The following is a 21,247-nucleotide window of genomic DNA, read 5'->3' on the forward strand; positions in this document are numbered from 1 at the left end:
AACTCAAGTCTAATGTAATGACAGCAGCGACAAAACTGCGGGTTTAAAAAAAGCGAGCAAGTTATATTTGAAGAAGCCTCGTCCAGTTTTCGCTAAGTAGGATAACAGGAAGGTGACTTATGTAAACAAGCGAAGAAACCTTCTGCCCTCGGCGAGAGCTTCAACCGTCTATTCAAACCTAAGGCGAGCAAAAGCAGGTAATCACGCTGCCAGACCGAGTTCCCTTCTTCCACTGCTTCGACCGCTTGGCGTACGGACAACGGCAAAAGATAAATGGGCGTACTACTTTCAGCGAATCTCACAATTTGCGGAATCGACTTTCTTGCAGCATTTTGTCTTCGTGACGTCATATGACGTAGTTTAGGAGAAACGACCTCCCCGACTTCGTGGATATGAAAACGACAAATCAAAGTCATTGTCCCGCTACACCACACCTGAGCAGGTAGTTATTACACGCGGCAATTTTCACGACTTAGCGACATTCGTGTCGAAAAATGTCTCTAATACCCCACGTATTAGTCAAACTAAATATCCGGTAGGTGAAGCGACCACGTCTAGACTGGGGCAGCTCGTTTCGCTTGGTCTCTCATTATCCCGAAGTTTCTAACCGACTTTCCTGAGTTAGATGTCAATTATGTGAAGCAGGTTAACATCAGCGGTCTCTCTTTACGTCTCATTGGATTCGTTTCCGCTTCCCGCATGGCCAGTCAAGCATAACAAGCGTCGGTTGTCGCGGATTCGCGACTTGCAAGGAAATCATTATGACGTAACAATTGCAATCTGCTGCAGCATTATGACGAAGGCCGCCTCCAAAATCAAGGTCGGCCGGGAAGTTGAGTGAATTGGCCCGCCATGAGCACCAACGATCGCCGGCGGGTCGAATCCAGACAGGTAGGAAACCGGGGCGGAATGCGGCCATCTTGCAAATGCACCCTTATTGACTTAAATCGGCGGCGGGACGAATCTTTGTCATAAATCGCGGATATCGTGTCAATACTAGAACATTTCGACGCCAAGATTTTCGCTATGTTTTCTTTTGACCTGATTTTCTGTGAAACTACAAACATAAAAACCAGAACTTGAGTTAACTCAGGTGAATAATTGACGCTTTGTGACGACACAGTAGGGATTGTAACGGATGAACCGAACAAAAAGAAATCTCGATGTATTCGTTGCTTGTTCGAATTTGAAGATGAAACAAGGTCACTGAAGCGTGTCGGAAAGATTTTTGCAGAAAGCAATACGTCACAATTGGAGACAAAGAGCTTGCTTCTGTTTTGCGCTTTTCGCAAGTGTTACTTAATCGATTATGACGTCACACAGCATAAACAATAGGCGATTTATGAAACTATTATTGATGATTATGTGCGAACAAAGCACAATCGAACAATCTCGTACACAAGACACTGGCGGCAAAAAAAAAATCTTGAAAACATTTGTTCATGTAAGACAGTGTACCATTTTTTTTTCTTTGTACAACTAACCAAACAATAATATATAGGAGTTGGAATATCAAGTTAAGAACAAAAATTGGTCATTATATTTGTCCTTTCGTATTTATGTTGTTAATAGCGTGATTTAAACGACTGTATTGTCGCTACTTACGTTGAATGGAATTCATTATCATTTTTAAAAAATAGTTTTTACTTTTGTTGCTAAAAATAAAGAAATGATTTATAGCTGAAAAGTGGAAAACTATTTTTGCAATAAAAGTTTATTTCTAAAATAGGCGTTGTTGTTTTTTCGCCGTTTCATTAATTCCGAACAAAGCTCTAACAGTGAACGAAACACGCGCTTATTTTCACAACAGTTGAACCCAATTATCGTCGAAGAAAAACCGCCCCGGATGGGGACAAATTACCAATGTTATCGGGTTGTAAGGCCGCCCCAACCCAGGGTCAGGCACACAAGCCGCTGCAACCGCTGTCCCATATCGCAACTCATGCGTGTACAAGGCACAAGTGTGTAGGGAGATGTTGGGCGCTTTAGAAACTCTCTCTACGTAAATACAGCGTTTTAGTATTATAAAGTTTTAAGGATTTTTTTATTTTAAAACTGGAAAAAATATTAATTTTGTATTTTGGTTCAAACAATCAGTTGTTGGCTTTAGACCCATTTTTTTTTAATTTCAAACACAATATACAACATGAAATATCATAATGATTCGGAAAATATTATAAAGGCCAAAACTAGTAGTCCTTGTTATCCTGATCAAACAGACAAAATATAAACTGCTGTTTTTAATCCAAACTCGTTTTAAAAGTACAATAATAAAGAAGACAATTTATGTGGAAAATTATATGGAAATTAAATTATATGGATTTTTTACAACTTGTAATAAATTACGCGAGCCTAACCCCGATCTGGTGCTCATAGAGTTGGACGATTCTTGTGTAAATAAATACGGTAAGGATCTGGTGCTACGAAAACGTGACAGATAAAATTAAGACCAACCAATCGTAGTATTTCAAGCGCGCGAATAGGTTCTTTACACTTAGAATAAAAGGCATTTAAACGGAGTTTACCTACTAGACCATAAAACATACAAAGTTTGTGGTAATTTCAACCGCGCGAATTAAATATTGATGTTGAATATTGAATTATCCAAGTACTGAGGTTCGCAAACCCGTAGTTATAACAAGAGATAAGCAGAAATTGTAAGTTAAAATACTTGATCTGTCATAGCTATACTACCCAAATATCAAGTTTAATATTCGACTGAGAAATCTTTTTTTAGAAATCAAGTCTGAAATAATAATTTTCAGCGCAGGAGACTTCTAAGGGATCTTAATTTTGTTTCCGAAATCCACATGGTAGCGCTAGCGGGTAAGTAAGTACAAAAGGCAAAGTTAAATTTTACCTGTCTAAGATGTTATTGAATTAGGATTCAGAAGTTGCTGGTCTTGAAAAAATTGTAAATGTTACTAACAAAAAGTTTGTAAGATGAATGGCAACGGCAGATGTTATAACAGAAATTCTGTTTCATACACCCCGCTTACGAGTTACACCGTATGTAACTTTGTACGATTACGGCTGGAAATTTGGGTAAGGGCCACTGGACTTAAGCCATTGTACGGCATATAAAATAACAACGGAATGCACACTGAATAAGAGAAAGGGAATTTTATTAAGATTCAGGAAAAGTTATAAAAAGGAACTTTTAAAGTCACGAAACGCAAAAAATAACAGAAATAAGATATACTGAACTTAAATAAATACGTTTCTTATGTAATGGCACTATAGTGTAGAAATAACGCTGTTTATTTTTGTCCGGGTAATAATGCATTATCCGTTGTAGTTTATAAACCAAATGTGATAAATGATAATCTGAAGACAACAATTATTCTTTGGGGATATTTATATAGTAGAGCAAGGAAAGATCGAACACATTTTCATTTAAATTTCTCGTCCCATTGGGTAGTAAACAAAAAACATTTAAAGAATTATAAAATCCTTACGACTCCCATCATAGATACCTTACAAGGTATCTATGCTCCCATAGACCGTTGTTAATTGTTTAAAACACAATCGGGATATTTGTATATTATGTGCTAAAATTGTTCCATCTTACCTCACAGTACTCTATAATAAAGGTCACTTTACTTTAGTACAACGAACACTTCGCTTAATAAAGCTTACCCCGATTTTGATTAAGACATAAGAGATAGCGTAAGTTACGTTTGCAATGGGTATTTGATAGCGAGTAGCTAGAATTTTGTTTCAAAAATAAAAACAAATATAAATAATTGATATAAATAAACGGTGTAATTTAAGATTTCTACATAAAATATTTTAACTAAAAGCGAAAAGTGCACAGTGACGAAAAAGTTTGGCACGATAGAAATATTAAAAAATCTCTATGACAACACCCCAGATGTTTTACGTTTCCCAGCAACAGCACTAACAGCGCGCTTGGGGTTATGGAACTTCATTGGGGAAGTACCTACTGGCCATTCTAGGTCAATATTCCTTGGCTGCTGGTGGTAGGGAACCTTGGGCTGTGGCTTGCCTGTTATTACAGAGCCCACGATACCATTGGTGTAAGGAAACCCGCCTTTTTCGTGCCGGGGGGACAAAGGTTTAATGTTGTATCCTGATTTATGGTAAACAGGTTCGTGACGGTCAAGCCCTATTTGTGGGGTCTGGTCCCGCCCCAGTTTTCGACAGTAAAACCCAGGAGTAAAAGTGATGGGTTTACTCCCGTTTCTGCTCATGGTATAATTGTTTTTAGCGCTAAGAGCGCCATACCCGGTTCTATCCCCGTAATCGTTACCTCGAAATCCCGACCTGTTGCCGTGGTCGTGCCTACCACTATATGTCGTAATAGGATACGCTGAGCCTTTCCCATTATAAAGGTGACAATGTATGACATTTCTATTCACCGCGAGCGAGCTGTTCTGAGCTCTGAATGTCGAATTTATAACAATGGGTGGTATGACGTCACCGGACCGCTGACCAACGTCCCTCCCCAGTAAATGATGATTCTCCATGTTATGACGTACTCTCTCCAACTCCTGTGGCGATAAATCCGATTATAAATGTAACTTATTTATCCTCGTAGTTGTACGGCGGGCTAACGGCAGTATAGTTACAACACGGGTGTTCTGTTTTATACACCTCGTTCCCGCTGTCCAGTTACCTCATATGCAACTTTGTTGGTGAAAACATATTCGATTTTTTTGTGGCAGACAATATGTTTCTTAGTGGCTACTGGATTTTGAGCACTTGCCAATAGTGTCTTGCCCAAGGAAACATACGCTATAGAGACAGCAGCGCTGTGTCGAACAAAGTATGCCAAACTGGGCTTTATTACGGCAACAAAACAACTTTATTTGATTGGTACGCCATGTAAAATAATAGAACAAAATAAATGGGACGGATTCTTGAAGTACAACTAGAAAACTTTTAATGCTTCAAAAACAAACCCGCCACCACTGAACGGCAATCGCTTCGTTCCAGATTTGAATAAAACCGGGACATTTGATTCAAAATCGTTTCGCCAGCTCGCCAGGCTTTTTCCCTTTACCGCAATTTAGCAGTAACTGGTCACTCAAACGACCTCTAACCTCATTTTTAGCAGACGGTGCTAAACTTAAATATTTATCTGGCAGGGTAGCGCTACTACTCTCCTGGCCTCTCCTGCCGAATCTATACTGTACTGACGAGCTGTCGTTTTTTAGTTTCATGTAACTGTTGGGCGCCGATAAAGAGTGAGTTGGTAGGTGGGCTAACGCCCTTGTATCTAAAGCTGCCCTTTGCTCTGAGTTTAAACCTCCGTGCCAAGCCATTCCAAGGTCGGTTGGAAAGCTAAATGCATCGCCTATATGAGTCTGGTGTTTCTCGTTTGAGTTTTTCCACTGAAACTGTAAGTTTCTCGACTTTTCACCAAGCCTATGATTTGTTTGTGGCCTCTGGTTCTGCCTTGAAGCAGTCACTGATTTCCTGATCTGAGATTTTACTGTTTTTTCTTTCATTCCCTTCATGTACCATGTCTTACTATGATGGGAACCACTTCTTAAAGTTGACCCATACATTAACGAAGATCTCCTTTCATATACATTCCCTTTCTGGCCATGAGATGGGATTGCCATGCTGCTAATGTTACACACACCAAGGGGCATTCCCACTTGATAATGCTGAGCCTGAATAACACAGTAACTTTAAATCTTTATAAAACTCAGTTAGCCCAAAACATTTGAACAATGTTTTTATGAAGATCGTAAAACATTGTTTTTTGCGCACCCCAAAAAAGATAAATTGTGTGTGTCTGTAACACGTTATTTACGTCATCCAGACTAGCTTAAACTGCATGAAAATCACTTTCATACTTATAGTAAACTACTCAAAATAAACTTGGTGGCAATAACATATACTTAAAATAACTAATAGTTAAACTCAGTATCTCAACTTCACCCTTACCACACACGGAGGTTAATCCAAATAAAAAAAGTGTTTAGAGGACCCCACATATGTAGAACAAAAAGTAAAATATAATATACACTTCTTACCCCACACTACTTACTTGGGGAAGAATATTCTTCGTGATCCCGGTTGTTCCTGGAGTACAATGAAGAAGACGATGTACTTGCTCCACTATTCCCAAGCTCCTGATGAGGGAGTCACGTTGGAGGAGACCACTGATCCTCTCTAACTCTTCATCTTCACTGATATCCACAGGTTTGGAGGTATCGATGATCACTTCAACCTCTGGGCTGAACTGTCGCGTTAATGTCTGTGGATGTTAATATAATTTTAGGGACATAACGCATATTTGATTTTAAACACCATTCAACATTATTATTCTCATGCTCATTCCCATACAGTTGAAAAAATATATTGAAATGTGTGGAAAGGCAGGCTTTTGGTTGGTTTGGTCATTTATATTCTCTTGGGTAGGAACTTGAGTGACTTATCCGTGGTTGCCAATCCAATGCCCACAGTGGAGTTACGGAACTTACAAAACAATCCTAACTTACAAAACTCACAGCAAGTTGTCGTGTCATGGGTCGATGGCGAAACGGGACGATCCCGGAGTGATGTTTCTTCTCTCCACCTCCGGACTCTCCTGCCTCCTTCTTGAGGTCCGGTCGATACGGACGACCGCGCAACATTGCCTCTCGTTTCTCTTGCTTCACTCGGATCTCCTCTCTCTGTGCTCTGTGTTATTGGATGGGAATGGTTAGGTTAACATGGAAACGGTTAGGTTAACATGCATCATTGGATGAGTAAATACATATACGACATATGAGTGTTATTTATTTATTCCTGCATGGCAGGGCAATGGCTGTCATTAATCATAGGTGTTATGTTTTATACACTTTGTGAGTTACAACGTTCAGCTTAAACCTGAACTCTCTGGGCTAAAGGCAGGCATGATAAACATTAGCTTCGGCAACTCAACTGTGGGCATGAGAGTGGCAACCATAGATAAGTCACTCAAGTTCCCACCTACCCATAATAAAAGACTAAACCAAAGTATTTTTACTTACTTGGCGGCTTCTTCTCTTGCTTTTGCAGCCGCTGTGGTTTGAAATAAGGAACAACTGTTCTCAAAATACCCGTTGTATTTTTCATGGCCAGCAATCGGATAAATCCTCCTGAAGCCGCCCAGATGTTCATTCTCGTATTTCTCAAGTGATTCTAAATATTGCGTCTGTGTTGTCTTGATTTCTTCCAACCTGGAATAAAAAAGACACCAATGTTATAACTTGACAGTGAGCATAAGGTGCATGAATACACCATGTGTGTCTGGTATATAAAAAGACACCAATGTTATAACTTGACAGTGAGCATAAGGTGCATGAATACACCATGTGTGTCTGGTATATAAAAAGACATCCATGTTATAACTTGACAGTGAGCATAAGGTGCATGAATACACCATGTGTGTCTGGTATATAAAAAGACACCAATGTTATAACTTGACAGTGAGCATAAGGTGCATGAATACACCATGTGTGTCTGGTATATAAAAAGACACCCATGTTATAACTTGACAGTGAGCATGAGGTGCATGAATACACTATGTGTATTTAGTGTCTAAAAAGACACCCCTGTTATAACTCATACAGTCAAACACCATATGTGTCTAGCGTATAAGAAGACATCAATGTTATAAACAACAGATAGTTTCAGGCATACAAATCTACTCGACAGCGAGCATAAGGTACACAATATTCACCTGGACTCTCTTGATTTAGGTTTAGCCATCAACCTCTCTTTGACTCTTCTCCGATCTTCCTCCAGACATTTTTTCCGATCGATTGATCTCAGATCAAGTAAGTTGAGCGTGTCGTAGAGCAAACCTTCTTTCACTTCTTTGTCCAACTTTGCATCGGTGTGAAAGGAAGGGGAATGATTTACCTGATGGGGAACATTAGAGGTGTAACGAATTTTTGTAAGTTTTGAATAAAATCTTTTTACAAAAAACGCAGTTACACTTACAGTAGTTAAACATGGGGAGTCTCATTAAGAACCTTACCCACATAGAACAGAAATGCTTAAATTGCAGTATTGGATAATCTTTATGACTTGTTATTTGTAGGTTCCACACATACAAAGTAATGGATTTAAATTCCACTCTATGTTTAAACTACAGGGTTTGGTTATACTTACACCCCATATTTAAATTACAATAAATGTAAATTCCACCTCACAACTACAGGTTACAATACATGGTATTAAAGTCAATTCTAAGCTAAAACATTCTGTTATGTTCATATTTAATGTTAAAGTATAATGTGAACAAAGCACAAATACACAGGGTGCTACAATTGACACATTGTTGGTACAGTAACACAAATAACACTCTGACGCATGAATTTATATTTTGCCGACGTCAGCACTTTATTGTTGGTTTTAGAATATGGAAGAATGAGTGTATTGTGATGTAACAATAGCCTTTCTTTATGATTGTGCGATAATAAATGAAGTTTATTCAAGAAATTTATAATCCTTGTTTAACAAGTTTAAGCATTAGTTAACCTCCTGCTTAAACACAGCTTAAATAACCTTAAAACTTAATTTAAATCTAGTGAACAACATATTGTGTTTAATAACAATAAATTATGAAACTTATAAATTAAATATACATTGGTATGATAAGTTTGGTAATTTAAACAAACACATAACTGTTAATGAATGTATGAATGTAACTTTTTTATGTTTGCGTGGCGGGTCAACGACAGTCGTTATAACAATGTGTTCTGTTTCAAAAAAATCTCGTGCTCTCTTACAAGTTACCATGTATGTTACTTTGTTGGTAATTCCTTTGCTTGTTAGTGATAATATTTAAAATATAACCCAGTCCTTACCTCAAGCAACCAAGCCTTCAGCTTCTTATCCAGCATGACATCGAACCCAAGGATTTCAAAACAAGCGCTTCCACGAAGATGGTTGGGGAAGCAGGTTCGATAATTGTGTTTAAGTATTGGATGGGCGGATATTAAGGTCTTGATCACTACATCCTGTGGGAGAATATTTTGGTTATTTATATCCACATGGGTGGAAGCTTGGGTGACTTAACCATGATTGCCACTTCCATGCTCATAGGTGATTTGCTGAAGCTATTGCAGTGTGTAGATAGGCAGACATAAATTTGGTTTACACCTTATGCTCTTTGTAGGGTTATAACATGAGTGTTTTGTTATACAGCAGACACACATGGTATATTCATACACCTCATGCTCACTGTGAAGTTATAACATGGGTGTTTTCTTATACACCAGACGCACATATACACCTCATGCCTCCTGTCAAGCCACTTACTTCAATACTCGCCCACATCTTAGGGACATCGTAACCATGATCATCCAACCACTGACACACGGTGGCGAGCTTGCGCTTACTTCCCGACTCATCGTCGCGAACGAAATCTTCGCTATTTTTGTTGATGGCGTAATTGGTGAGATGCATGCATACCTCATCCTGTATGGGGGGTTGGGTGAATATATTTACATAAAACTCCAAGTTACTCTGATGATTTTGCTGTTTTAAAATTTACTGTGTTTCTAATTTTAAGCCTGGTAACATGGTTAGTGGTTAGGATTCAGCATCGTAACCAAAGGATACCAGGTTCGGTTTGACACGGATAGAAGTGGGTGTTCTTGGGCAAGACTGGTTAATGAGTTTATGCATGGAACTTCAAGTATTAGTTTAAGCTGCTATTAAGGAGAAAATAAGTGCCCAGCATATATTTTACACAAACTTGTTTAACTCAGAACCAAAGCATCTGGTATAATTTATGGATCTTATATTAATGTTTACCAAGTTATGGTTATTAGGTTCCTGATATTTCTTTGTTGCAAACCTTCCTAAACCCTCCTTGAACATGAATATACGTAAGGGGTCACATGAGGTCACGAGAACGTAAAGACGGAAATCAAACTTGAATCCATCGATTGTTAAACACTAGAAATAAAAAGATAAATATCAAAAGTTTAATATGTTTCAGTATTTTATTGCTTCTATACTCACATATCATTTTTTTATACTGTGTTCGAAAAAGATAAACATTCAAAGTTTATTTCTATTTTAGTTGTGTTTATGTTTGTATATTTGAAAGCCATGTAGGACACCCTGTTACATTGGTTAAAACATGCACAATATAACTTGCATGCTGGGGTTGAAGGCTGGTCCCTGCTAGGGGGGCGAATGTGTCCTTGGGCAAGACACTTAACGCTTAATGCTTCAACCTAATGATTACTTATAGTTTGCAAGATAAAAAAAATTCAACTAAATGGGGAAAAATTCGAGTTAATATTAATACTATGTTTTGAATAAACTACGGGTTAAAACAAATAGATTTACAACAACTACTTTCCCACCTTGTTAACATACTGCTGGCATATCATATGCTCTCCTGGCTTTATATCTTTTGGATTCTTGGTTAGAAATATTCCTTTACCCTGACACCCACTCTCAGGCTTGCAGATGAAGGTTTTGTTTTTCTTGGTCCGACAATAAGCTTGGAAGTCGCTGTAACTGTTATGGTGGGTAATGTAATGTATGGCATTATACACAAGATTATGTGAGGTGTGAAGTAACTATGTCATTGATAATATATAACCGGTAAAAAATTAAATATGAAGTAAATTATGCACACATAAAAAGAAATAGATATACATATATGGTTTAAGTTAGGGGATGTCTTGGGAAACAATTTGAATTTAAGCACCATAGTTTTAGACCTTGAAATATGAGTTTCCTGCTGTTGGATGTTTATTAATCAATAAGCTTTTCCAAACATAAGTGTTAACACATAAAAACTCAAAGAAAAAATTTATAAAAAAAATTTGGGCAAAAAAATGTTAGTAGTTTTGTGGCAGTGACTTTGGCATAATAAGTTACTAAGTGAGGGAAAAAACAACTCACTCAGCAGGAAGACACCAGGTTTTAGGAAAACAAGAATATTCTTTTGGAAATAACTTGTGAAGTCGGTTCATATTTCGTGCAAGAAAATCTTTCCGACAAATTTCATTCATTCCCGGAAAGTGGTTGATTTTCTATGAAATGTTAAGTTTACATGATAATGTGTAGCATTGAGGCAGTTTGGGGGATGTTACCACCCTTTTAAAAAAGAAAAATGGTGCTGCGGCACAGTTGTTACAGGCCCTGCCTCTAGAATGGAGGATATTGGTTCAAGACTCGGTGCTGCTACTATTGTGGGAATATATGCGCTTAGATAAGAGTATAATACACTTAACGGCAATCGTTCTACCCAGTAAATAAAACAATTAAATATCAGTGATAGCATGATTGAACAATGAACATAATATGTAAATGACCCTTTGTGTAATTGGATGCTTGAGTAAAAGGACTAGACTCATTTTCTTGTAGTTAAATGAAGGCACAAATCTCACAATGATAATTAAAACACCACAGATTTTTTTAGTCCAATTCATACAAGAGTCATTTACATATTATGTTCTTACTGAATTTAATATTCACCAAGATAAGTCATTTTTTGCACTTTTGATCATGTTTTTTGGGCCAATTCCTGGTTAATCCTAGGTATGGAACAAAGACCTCACCCATACAGAATTAAATCATTTTTTTACAGATTCTTACAGTTCCCAATGACACGCACACAACCACCATCAGACCTCACCTGAAACCTTTTCATTTCCATCACCCTCTCAAGCGAAACCGAATAATCTGTCCAAAATATCGTCCATTCATCGTCCTCGCTTATTTCTTTCATACCAAACTTGCGACTCATTCTACGGACTGTGATTGGTTGAATAAATATTGATTATGACATCATTGGGTTAACTGTTTTGTAATAGGTAAAAGAATAACTGTGGCGTAAATATGAGATCTCACTGCATGCCGGTTGGTTAGGTGAAAAAGTAATGCTTATAACATCATAAACTTACTGTGTTGATTTGCACACATATCAATACCACACTTTGCAATAATTGGTTTAAAATTTATTTTTAAACAGGAGGATATGGCATCCCTACGTATAGCCTGTATGGAAATGTTTTTAAAACAAGCTATGGATAAAAATATAAAAAGTGGGTAAGAAATAAAACAACTTAAACAAACATATACAGGGTTTCTGATAAAAAGGAGAATTTGCCAAACCACATCTGTTGAGTTGTATGTACATTTGTATGTGTCAAGGAAACATAAACATAAAATACATTGAGGTTAAGAAGTTGTTAATATTTAGTGACCCAAGAAGTGGCAACAATGCTTTTGTTTTACATTCTATTGTCACCATTGTGATGTGAATAAGAGTGATTGTTGTGTTCCATTTGTCATGGATATAAAAATAGAATTAAAGCGAAATAAAATATAAAATATTACAAATTTAATCTTAAACATGATTATTGATTTTTAAAAACATTGTATTACAAATATTTTGTAAATTATTAAATTATTTGTCTGTTGATTCGTATGTTAAAACCGTTAAGTGTCTATTATTAATTTATGTTAAAACAAATGCTCAGATTTTTATTGCTCTACAAATACAGTACTTTCGTTTAAATTTAACAGATAAAAAACCGCAGCAAAGTAAAGACAGAGATAATAAAACAAAACGTGCTGTTAGTTTAGCAATAAATTTCGTGAAAGTTTGTTTTAGATTAATTTAACTTTATTGTAAATATTGACTTACCACTGTCGTATTTGCAGTTGGAAGTGCAAATGCCAATCCATCTGAAGAGTAAACATAGGAATATTATTTAATGAACAAAAGTGATTAATATAAAGAGATGGCAAATACCTTACGGTAATATATTATGCACAATACCTATATATACATTAATTTGTATTTATTATAAAAAAAATCAGTTCTTCTGCTTTTTTTGCAGATATTGTATATTTTAAGTCTTGGGCAACAAATTTTATGTTGACTTTATTATAAATAATGACAGTTACCCTAAAGTCTCGCTGCATAGCAGATGAGATGTTTTTTCACTATAAGTTTAAGATATTGAACAATTATGTATTAAAGAATTGGCTTTCATTACTTTATGGGTCTATATACTTGTTAACAATACCACCCAAGAGCCCAGATTACTAAAACTCATAAAATGTGACGCAATGACTCAGACAAAAGCAATCCAACGATTAAAACATTAGTTAATAGTTTACAAAATACTAACTTTTTCTTTTTCTTCTTCTTTTTCCTTGAAGGGCTCGAGCAAGTGATGGAAACTTCATCCGTCTTCTTTAGGATCCTTGGAGTTATTTCTCCCGGAAATTCTTCACCTGGCGTTTCATCTTTCTTCTCGACTGGCATCACCACGAACGCTGCAAAAAATGTTGTGTGTATTTTGAATATGACACCTGGTGTACAACTAAAGATGATGTTTCCCAACTACAATATTATTTTAATGAATTCTAGGTTTTTAAATTTAAACGTTTTGTATAATATTTGTTAAATTAGTACATTTGCTTTGATGTAATAGTAATACTATAAAAATATATTTAATTTGTCAAGGTTTAAAATCTCATATTCTAAAAGTAATAATTCCAGTGCTATATTAAAAGTTACCACATAATCTATTTTATGTTGGTGGGGTCCATTTCAAGGATCTTGGATATAGACCAGAATTGGCAAATTACCTCAGCACCCAGATCTCTGTACCACATATTCTATTATAAGTTGTATAAACACCTGTTGCTGGTTGAATACAATCTGCTGTTATTGGGCTTTGATCTTGTTGGTTTGTTTCTTTTGCATCATGTGTTGGAGACAAAATGGAAATTTCTGGAGACAAACTTTTAACAGATGCTGAAACATCCTGTGATTTCAATTCTTGATTAAAATGAATGATTTCTGTGTCATCAACACTTGCAAATGAGTTCACTGTGCATAGTTGGTCATGTTTTGGCAGCTCAAATGGGTCAGAAATAGACCCGTCGTATATTTCAGAGTTTATTGTTTCCTGAGAAATCAGTTTCTGTATTTCACTCCCCTCTTTTTCAAATCCGCCAAGTTCCAACTGGCTAACCTGAGTGCTCAATGCTTCAGTTGTCATTTTATCGTCTCAATTATTTGCATTTCATGTACATTTATTAAAATCTTACAATTTCATATCATTCTATATTACGCTAACACTATAAAACATACGTTTATTGTTTATTTAACAAATGTAAACATTAACAGTGAGAAAAAAACATAAAATAACGATCTGAAGTAAAATATTTTAACACAACTGCGCTGATAACTGTCTTTACAGATACGTGTTTACACTGAGGCTCAATGGGCCGGCCAAGTTAAATATAAATTCCTTTGTAAAATTTTACATTAAGAACAACAGCGTCCCTTCAGTTGCCAAGTGACTTCAGTTTTAGACTCAAATACGAATCCGGCAGCCTGGCCGTCTCAAGTGGGGACGATTTCTTTCAAATATTGATTTACACTGACAAGTCGATGGTTTTCGTTTATCATCGTCGGTGACTAATATACTCACATTAAAGAGATCCTCTTCGAAAAGTAATAAAGCTGTTTGCTAGAACAACATATAAATCTGTTTAAAATGGGTCCTAAGCATTTTAGTGACAGTTCTGCAAATATAGGTGACTCGCATGTGACAAAGGGGGGGATTTATATTTGACAAACCATTTTCTCGAGAGTCTTAGACCATACTCGGTATTGACAAACAATTATAGTAAGGTTTCGTAACTCTCCGTGCAAAGTCGTTATTGCGATTTCCTATTTTGAAATCGTGGAACTGTTAGAACTTGGGCGTGGTACAAAATGTTAGCTAAACATATTCAACATCCATAAACGTCATGCCGACCTCAAATTACGAAGCAATCAACAACCCACTTGTTACAACCCTTATCGTTGCCACAATCACGACCACGACATAAGTATACGTTGGGAGTTTTAACTTCATAATATATGGGTAGGACAAACACTACAGTTACCTGTTTATAGAACTGTGGGGAAAGATGGACCGTTAACACGGAATTTCTATTTCCTAATCGTGATTTTACAATTAACAACGCTCTATACGGTTATATACATGTAATATTATCGTGTTTACTACCAAACGAATAGTGATTTCGGGCCAAACATACAACTTGGCTTAAAAAGGCAACTTGACAGTGATCAGTTTACCATTATAAATAAACATTCGTTTATAATTTACACAGAAAAAGACTATGCTAGCCAGATGTGTATATCTTAATGCAGCTCAAAGCCTGTAGCTTTGTTATATAAATATCTCCTGCCATGTGTGTTGTTTATTTGTTAAATTATAATTCATACAAGCCAAAATCTTGGGCGTGTGCACAACGAAAAACTTCCCATTAGAAACAAGTTAACGATAAAAGCAAGTGTAGATGTGCAACACTGGAGCATAACGCTCTAAAGAACACACTCAGTGGACATATACCCCACTTAATTGCTAGCAGCTTGGCTTTGAGGGCAAAAAGTCACCAAGAAATCATTAGGATTCAGAAACGATGTCCATAAATCAGAAGACGAGTGAAAAATTGAAAAGACAGAAGAATAGAAACTAATTTAACCATCCCCTGTTTAAATAAGAAATGAAAAAAACTTACAATAATTGATCTGAAAGCTAAAATGTTTTGTCCAAAGCCTTAACCCTTGAATGAGAGCAACCCATACTTTCAGCTTAGTCTAATTCTCATCATGTGCGCCGCTATCATCATCCCCATAGTCTTCATTGTCATCATCGTCATCATATTCGTAATCCTCATTCATCCCATAATCGTCATCTCCGTCATCGTCGTCAAAAAAAATGTCGGTAATATCGTTCGAGGCGGTGGAGTCTTTGCTTGGTAGGCGTGTCTTGATGCAATACTCTGACACCGTCATAGGAACGACCACGCCCTCTCTCTCCGCATCCTTACGCGAGTCTTGAACTTGTTTCCTAAGGAGAAATATCAGGTTATTGATTCTATTCTATGTGGGAGAGGTCCCTCATCCTGGAACGCCATGGGTCCTTGGACTTAGGGTTGACCAATCACCCCACCAAATGTTAAGGCCCGCCACTTCCCCGAGGGGTTAGGCGACAAGGGCTTTAATGATATTATACCGGAGATCAGATAATTGTGAAAAGAAAAAAAAATAAATGCAAAAGTATAACATGACTTATAACATGTAATAAAACACAGAAGGTAGGCAGCAAATTCTCTAGATCAAAAAAGTGCAAATACAAAAAAAGGATGACAACACATGACTTCTAACAACACTTCACACCCACCTGATTATATCCTCGTATTCTTTATCAGAACCTTTAGAATTCTTCCACCTCCTGTACATGACTGATGCATCCACGTTAGCAGGGGAATATGTGTTGGGTTCGTTCAATAGAGATATTACACTCAGTAAAATCGTTCTGTTAGTATAGAATATATGATTTTAAACAATGTTCGCAATTATATCATATTTTATCACTAAGTTAAAACGCTCCTGAGTCCTGACTGTACAATTTGAGATTCAAACACGTTTTGCATTTTATCGTAGAATATTTACATTTACTTGACCACTGTTTTGTTGACACAATGTTTAGAACTTTAGGTCTATACTGACAGCTAGTTTTAGGCAATTTGGGTTACATTGCAAAAGTGCACACTCCACACTCATAGTCGGCAAACATAGGGAACCTCATGAATTAATGCGGTGAATGTAATATACTTTGGCACTGCTTGTTTATATGGACAGCAGGTTAAAGCTGTTTCTGACATAAAACTGGTATTTTGAAACATAAAATCACCCTGTACACGGCAAGTAATTCTTTTGTACTATATTTAAATAAAATATAATCAAAGATTACTCTTCTTGTTGCCACGAAAAAGTAATAGCAATGTCATTTGGTTTCATTTGTTAAGTGCCATATGTTTACTTAATATATAACAGGAATATTGCAACCATGGTTTGAATGTAACTAAGGGAACTGTTGATAAGCACCAAGTCTAAGATATGTATTTAATAAAGGTGAGGCCTTATAGTGCAACATGCCGAAGAACTTGAAAGTTAGGCCAAAGTATAAGTATTACCCAATAAAAGTTTACACTTTTGATTTGTTCATTGGTTTGTAATAAGCTTAAAATAAGCATTTTAATAACTTTCAATAACTAATAACAATTTAAATCAGGTCTTTAAAATATAATTGTAATCACTAAGTCAACAAAACAACAGTCACCAACACCAAGTATGCATCATAACTGCCTACAACATAAGCACACTAAACTCTATTTAAATTAACCCATAATGTTAACTTTACACACCAAGTGCATCACACCAGTTAACATCCAAAACAGTTTATCTAAAACACTATAAGATAACTATGAACATGGGAGACTAGCGTAAAAAATCACTGGAAACGCATGAAAACAGGTTAACATCCAAATCAGTTATCTTTTATGTGAAATAAGATATCTATGGTCATGAAGAGACTAGCGTGACAACTTGTGGGAAACTGATGAAAACAGGTTAACATTCAAAACAGTTAACTTAAGAACGCAGAATGCTCACCTTACAGTTTGTGTTGGGTTCCATCTCTCCGAGGGTAATTCACCACTTTGTGGGTCATTTACGGGCGAATGTAGGATGGAAATGCAAACCTCACCATTCTGTATACGGGGTAGATGGGTTAGGGATGTGTAGATGTATGATTTAAAAATTTTAACTTGACAATAAGTAATAGAGTAGATACACCATGTGTCTCTCAGTTTTTGCCTCTCTGCTATATATATATATTTAGGTTGCAATGAAATGCATTTTCTCAATTTTGTAAATAAACAGGAACTAGAGCAAAACAAAGCATTACCCAAGCTATAAAATGATTTCGAATATGATTTCATGAATTATGTGTATCTGTTTGTTAGTTTTAAATAAGCACTACACCTTTGGGGCATTGGAAAGTTCAGAGTTGCCCTATTACCACAATAGGAACAGCTCATTAATGCAAAATATATAAATATTTTACAGAGCAGTAAACAAGACATATACCGTTGAGAAATAAATGAAGATAACAAGAATCAATACAAGATGTGACTTTGTACCTCAGGGAACACTCAATGGGTTAAGCAGGCAACCATTTGTGGATTAACAGTGTCTATTAATAGGTAATTGGGAAATCGTATTTGTGGATCTAAAAGGGGTTGAAACAGGGGTGAATGGGAATGTTGGTTTTGACTCTCATACACTGACAACAACAGTATGATAAAGGTCTCTCTTGATTTTTAGGAAATATTAAAAAAAAACTTGATAGTTTGTATGGACACCAGCAGACAATAATTACCTCATATATATTTGAATGAAACATTTTTGTGATGAATTTGAAAGTGGGAGGTGAGTATGGATAGTCTTGCGGGAATTTTATAATCGCCTGCAGAGAAATAAATGTTGTTTTAATATAAGGCAAGATTCAATAAAATGGGAAAGCTTAAAACCCACATTCCTGTTATAATTTCGGCTCATAGCATATATTGCTTATGGTAAATGCAGTGGTGGTAAATCTAGCTTGCCAAAGAAAAACAACAAAGATAAAATTCAGATCAATAATATTAATGATCCAGCAATTTTATTTGTAGTCTGTAAATCAGAAAAATAGCAAACATGCAGTTTTGATTAATTTTAAACCCATAACACAGTAAACAGGAAGCTTTGTGGTTTTTTAATCCACTAAAAAGCCATTGAGCACTTTTGAAACTTTAGTCAAGCTTTGGTCCATAGAAGAATGAAACATATACCTACCCTAAAGTAACCGCCCGCATACAATGTTTCAGGAGGTCCATATAATCCAACTTTCCACTTGAAGATATCGCTGTCATCTTCCAATGCGATCTTGAATCCTTCCACGGGTTGTTGTTGTAGCTTTTTAAACTCAGACTGCAGAATTTTACTCGCGCTACTGCTCATTGTAGCCATGACCACCCCAAGGAACTTCCTGTAAGAGTGAATAACAACTTAGGGGCACATTGTTACATAAATAAATGTTCATTTTTGCATAATTACAAGTACATTTTTGTACATTGCCTTAAAAGCCATGACCACCCAGCAATTTCTTGTCAATAGCTTAAAGATGGATTTCGACCAAAAAATTCACAATGCATAATAAAGAATATTAAGAACTCTAGACGGGGCTTGCTAACCACTTTGCTAGGGGCAAACCTTATTCCTTTTGCTAATGCAAAGGTACCGAAACAAATTCCCGATAATCTACATAAGCAGCAGTGGTTGGTAGCTTTCGACATAAAACACATAATTCCTGGAAATTTAGAGTTTCCAACAAAGAGGTGCAAAACATAGGTGTAATGTCTAGGTTCTTTTAAAAACAAATGCTACTAAATTGTCAAGTAAGATGATGGTTAAATTAAAAACAAAATGTGGTATGTCTGTCATGGTATTTGTCAACCTATGTCATAAGAGTAAGAAAGCATAAACTTGTTGGTTATTTTATATCAGTTGACAGTCATGCTAAAACATCTAGATGTATTTGGTTTTAAAATAACTTAACTCCATTAAGCCACACCTACAAAAGAAACAGCATGACTGGACAATCATGAAAATCCCAACCCCTTTTATCCAACCTTTGTGGTACTAATATATTAATAATTAATGCAAATACTGATCTTACAAGAAGAACTAACAATCTTGTCACAAAAGATAAAATATCAAAACTGTTTAAGTTAAAGTATAACAACTTACAAACTTATAATTTCCTAAAACAAACTTTGAAAAAGTCACAAAACACATTATATTAAGGTAAACTAAATAATTTTATGATAATTAAAAAAATAACAATTGCCGAATAACTTTCAAGAAATATAATGATCTTATGGTAAGTGTATTTAAGTATTTATTTACCACAAGATAAAATGTATGTTTACAATACAGTTAGCAAGGCAAAGTTAGTTAATTTCTTAGAAACCAACATACCGTATCAGGGACCAGCTCGAATAAGTTTTGCAGAAATCAAACAATTAAATATAAACCATTCAGTGCTCTATCAGTGAACTGTATACTTCTGTAAAAAAATATGAAACTCTTAGTTGTTCTACACTTCCACACAATTATGTTCTTAGTTTTATAGCATAATAAAAAAGGGGAAAATATTTGTTTACAAATGTACATTATGTTTTATAAACTAGTTAAATATTTTATTATTAAAAATGCATTTCCAAAGTATCATATGATTAGTAATTTGACCATTTCAAGACCTGATTCTTTAGTGATAAAATCTGTTAAAAATATTTGTAGTTTTGGAAAACTTGTGATTTAGAGTTGAATACCAATCACAAGTTCTGCAATCAAGTATTTATATCCCATTGACCCTATTAGAGGCAAGCACTTTAATCACTGTGTCACAGCGCTGGGACGCTGGATGTGTTTCTTTAACTACACTTTTGTTGCTTTAAAAGGTATAAATACTAGTGTGGAAACTGGAAAGGGTATACTGTATCTTTACCAAATCAAAATTTTACTGTCTTAGTTTAAAAATACTGTACACGGTATCTTATATAAGGTCTAATATGATGACCGCATAGTCTACAGTATGTGTTGATATCAATATTGTAAGTAATAAAACATGAGGCGTTATTGACTTCAGTAAAGGTTGTGTGACACAATAAAACATTAAAAGGAAACAGCAATATTGAAATGCTAATATATTTTACGCATAAGTGTATAATCACTGCGACGCCAATAAGATTAATCTTTGTTTAAAGTTCATGTATTTTATATATGTAATTTATCATTCTTGTCTAAACATACGCTACTTTTTTGGAAAAAATTAAATAATTAATCAAAGCTAAGCGTGAAAATACACATTTTTACAAAGTCCACGCTAAATCTTATTTATACAAACCAAAATGATAGATTTCCTGACCAAAATGTCGCCAAATCTTCCCGTTTCTATTGTAAGTGCACTGCTAGTCAGTCAGCTGTTTCTATTCACACCTATCTGTTCTTAACCGAAGCAAACCAAGAATGATGTAGTTTTATTTCATGAAACGTTGTGAAGTTTATAAACAAAGACTAACGTAATTTTATGACCTAGTAACGAAATATAAATATGGAAACAATTCTTTTAATAGTAATTCCCAAAAATTGTATAGTTTTAACTAAAAATGCTATCTAACTGTTTCTAATGTACAAATCTGGGACATAAAGTAATTAAATGAGCAAAATTCCTCAAATGCAGATTGTATCGGTTTTGAAATTTTAAGACCAATAAAGTAAAGGTTACATCAATATTTTTCAGATATTTTACGATCTGAATTAAATTCCTGTTCGTAACTTTTACCACAAAAA

At 35.6% G+C, this 21,247-nt stretch overlaps 2 protein-coding genes across 4 annotated transcripts; both read right to left on the bottom strand.

Moving 5' to 3' along the window:
- Positions 1–3,108: 3,108 nt before the first annotated feature.
- On the bottom strand, positions 3,109–15,036 carry LOC149739215 (tubulin polyglutamylase ttll6-like). Of its 3 annotated transcripts, none has more exons than XM_089875696.1 (14): positions 13,628–15,036; positions 13,113–13,260; positions 12,623–12,663; positions 11,609–11,727; positions 10,873–11,003; positions 10,326–10,482; positions 9,766–9,909; positions 9,268–9,426; positions 8,814–8,966; positions 7,682–7,863; positions 6,990–7,178; positions 6,486–6,657; positions 6,023–6,232; positions 3,109–4,514 (listed from the first exon to the last, which is right to left on the bottom strand). In XM_089875696.1, exons 1-14 carry the CDS (start codon positions 13,989–13,991, stop codon positions 3,858–3,860), a joined length of 2,826 nt encoding a protein of 941 aa, XP_089731822.1. In that variant the 5' UTR covers positions 13,992–15,036; the 3' UTR covers positions 3,109–3,857. The 3 variants fall into 3 exon arrangements, with proteins under 3 accessions (XP_089731822.1, XP_089731820.1, XP_089731821.1); XM_089875694.1 differs by having other exon boundaries at positions 6,477–6,657; XM_089875695.1 differs by lacking the exon at positions 3,109–4,514 and adding an exon at positions 4,530–5,642 and having other exon boundaries at positions 6,477–6,657.
- A 153-nt stretch (positions 15,037–15,189) lies between these two features.
- Positions 15,190–20,935, bottom strand: LOC149739216 (ubiquitin-conjugating enzyme E2 R2-like). Its single transcript, XM_089875730.1, has 7 exons — positions 20,802–20,935; positions 19,874–19,961; positions 18,689–18,881; positions 18,234–18,320; positions 17,465–17,562; positions 16,191–16,325; positions 15,190–15,857 (listed from the first exon to the last, which is right to left on the bottom strand). Exons 3-7 carry the CDS (start codon positions 18,860–18,862, stop codon positions 15,605–15,607), a joined length of 747 nt encoding a protein of 248 aa, XP_089731856.1. The 5' UTR covers positions 18,863–18,881; positions 19,874–19,961; positions 20,802–20,935; the 3' UTR covers positions 15,190–15,604.
- Between the last annotated feature and the right edge of the window lie 312 nt (positions 20,936–21,247).

This window comes from Ciona robusta, chromosome 3, assembly GCF_009617815.1.
Source record: "Ciona robusta chromosome 3, ASM961781v2".
Taxonomy (NCBI): domain Eukaryota; kingdom Metazoa; phylum Chordata; class Ascidiacea; order Phlebobranchia; family Cionidae; genus Ciona; species Ciona robusta.

Bases quoted from the DNA above. Each gene is read 5' to 3' on its own strand.
- LOC149739216 (XM_089875730.1), bottom strand. From the start codon at position 18,862: ATGGCTACAATGAGCAGTAGCGCGAGTAAAATTCTGCAGTCTGAGTTT. The intron at 18,321-18,688 runs GTAGGTATATGT...ATTTCTCTGCAG, and splicing joins ATGCGGGCGGTTACTTTAGG to GCGATTATAAAATTCCCGCA. The intron at 15,858-16,190 runs GTGGGTGTGAAG...ATTTCTCCTTAG, and splicing joins GAATACGAGGATATAATCAG to GAAACAAGTTCAAGACTCGC.
- LOC149739215 (XM_089875694.1), bottom strand. From the start codon at position 13,991: ATGACAACTGAAGCATTGAGCACTCAGGTTAGCCAGTTGGAACTTGGC. The intron at 13,261-13,627 runs GTGTTTATACAA...CATTTTTTGCAG, and splicing joins TTGTATTCAACCAGCAACAG to CGTTCGTGGTGATGCCAGTC. The intron at 7,179-7,681 runs GTGAATATTGTG...TTTTTATTCCAG, and splicing joins CCTAAATCAAGAGAGTCCAG to GTTGGAAGAAATCAAGACAA.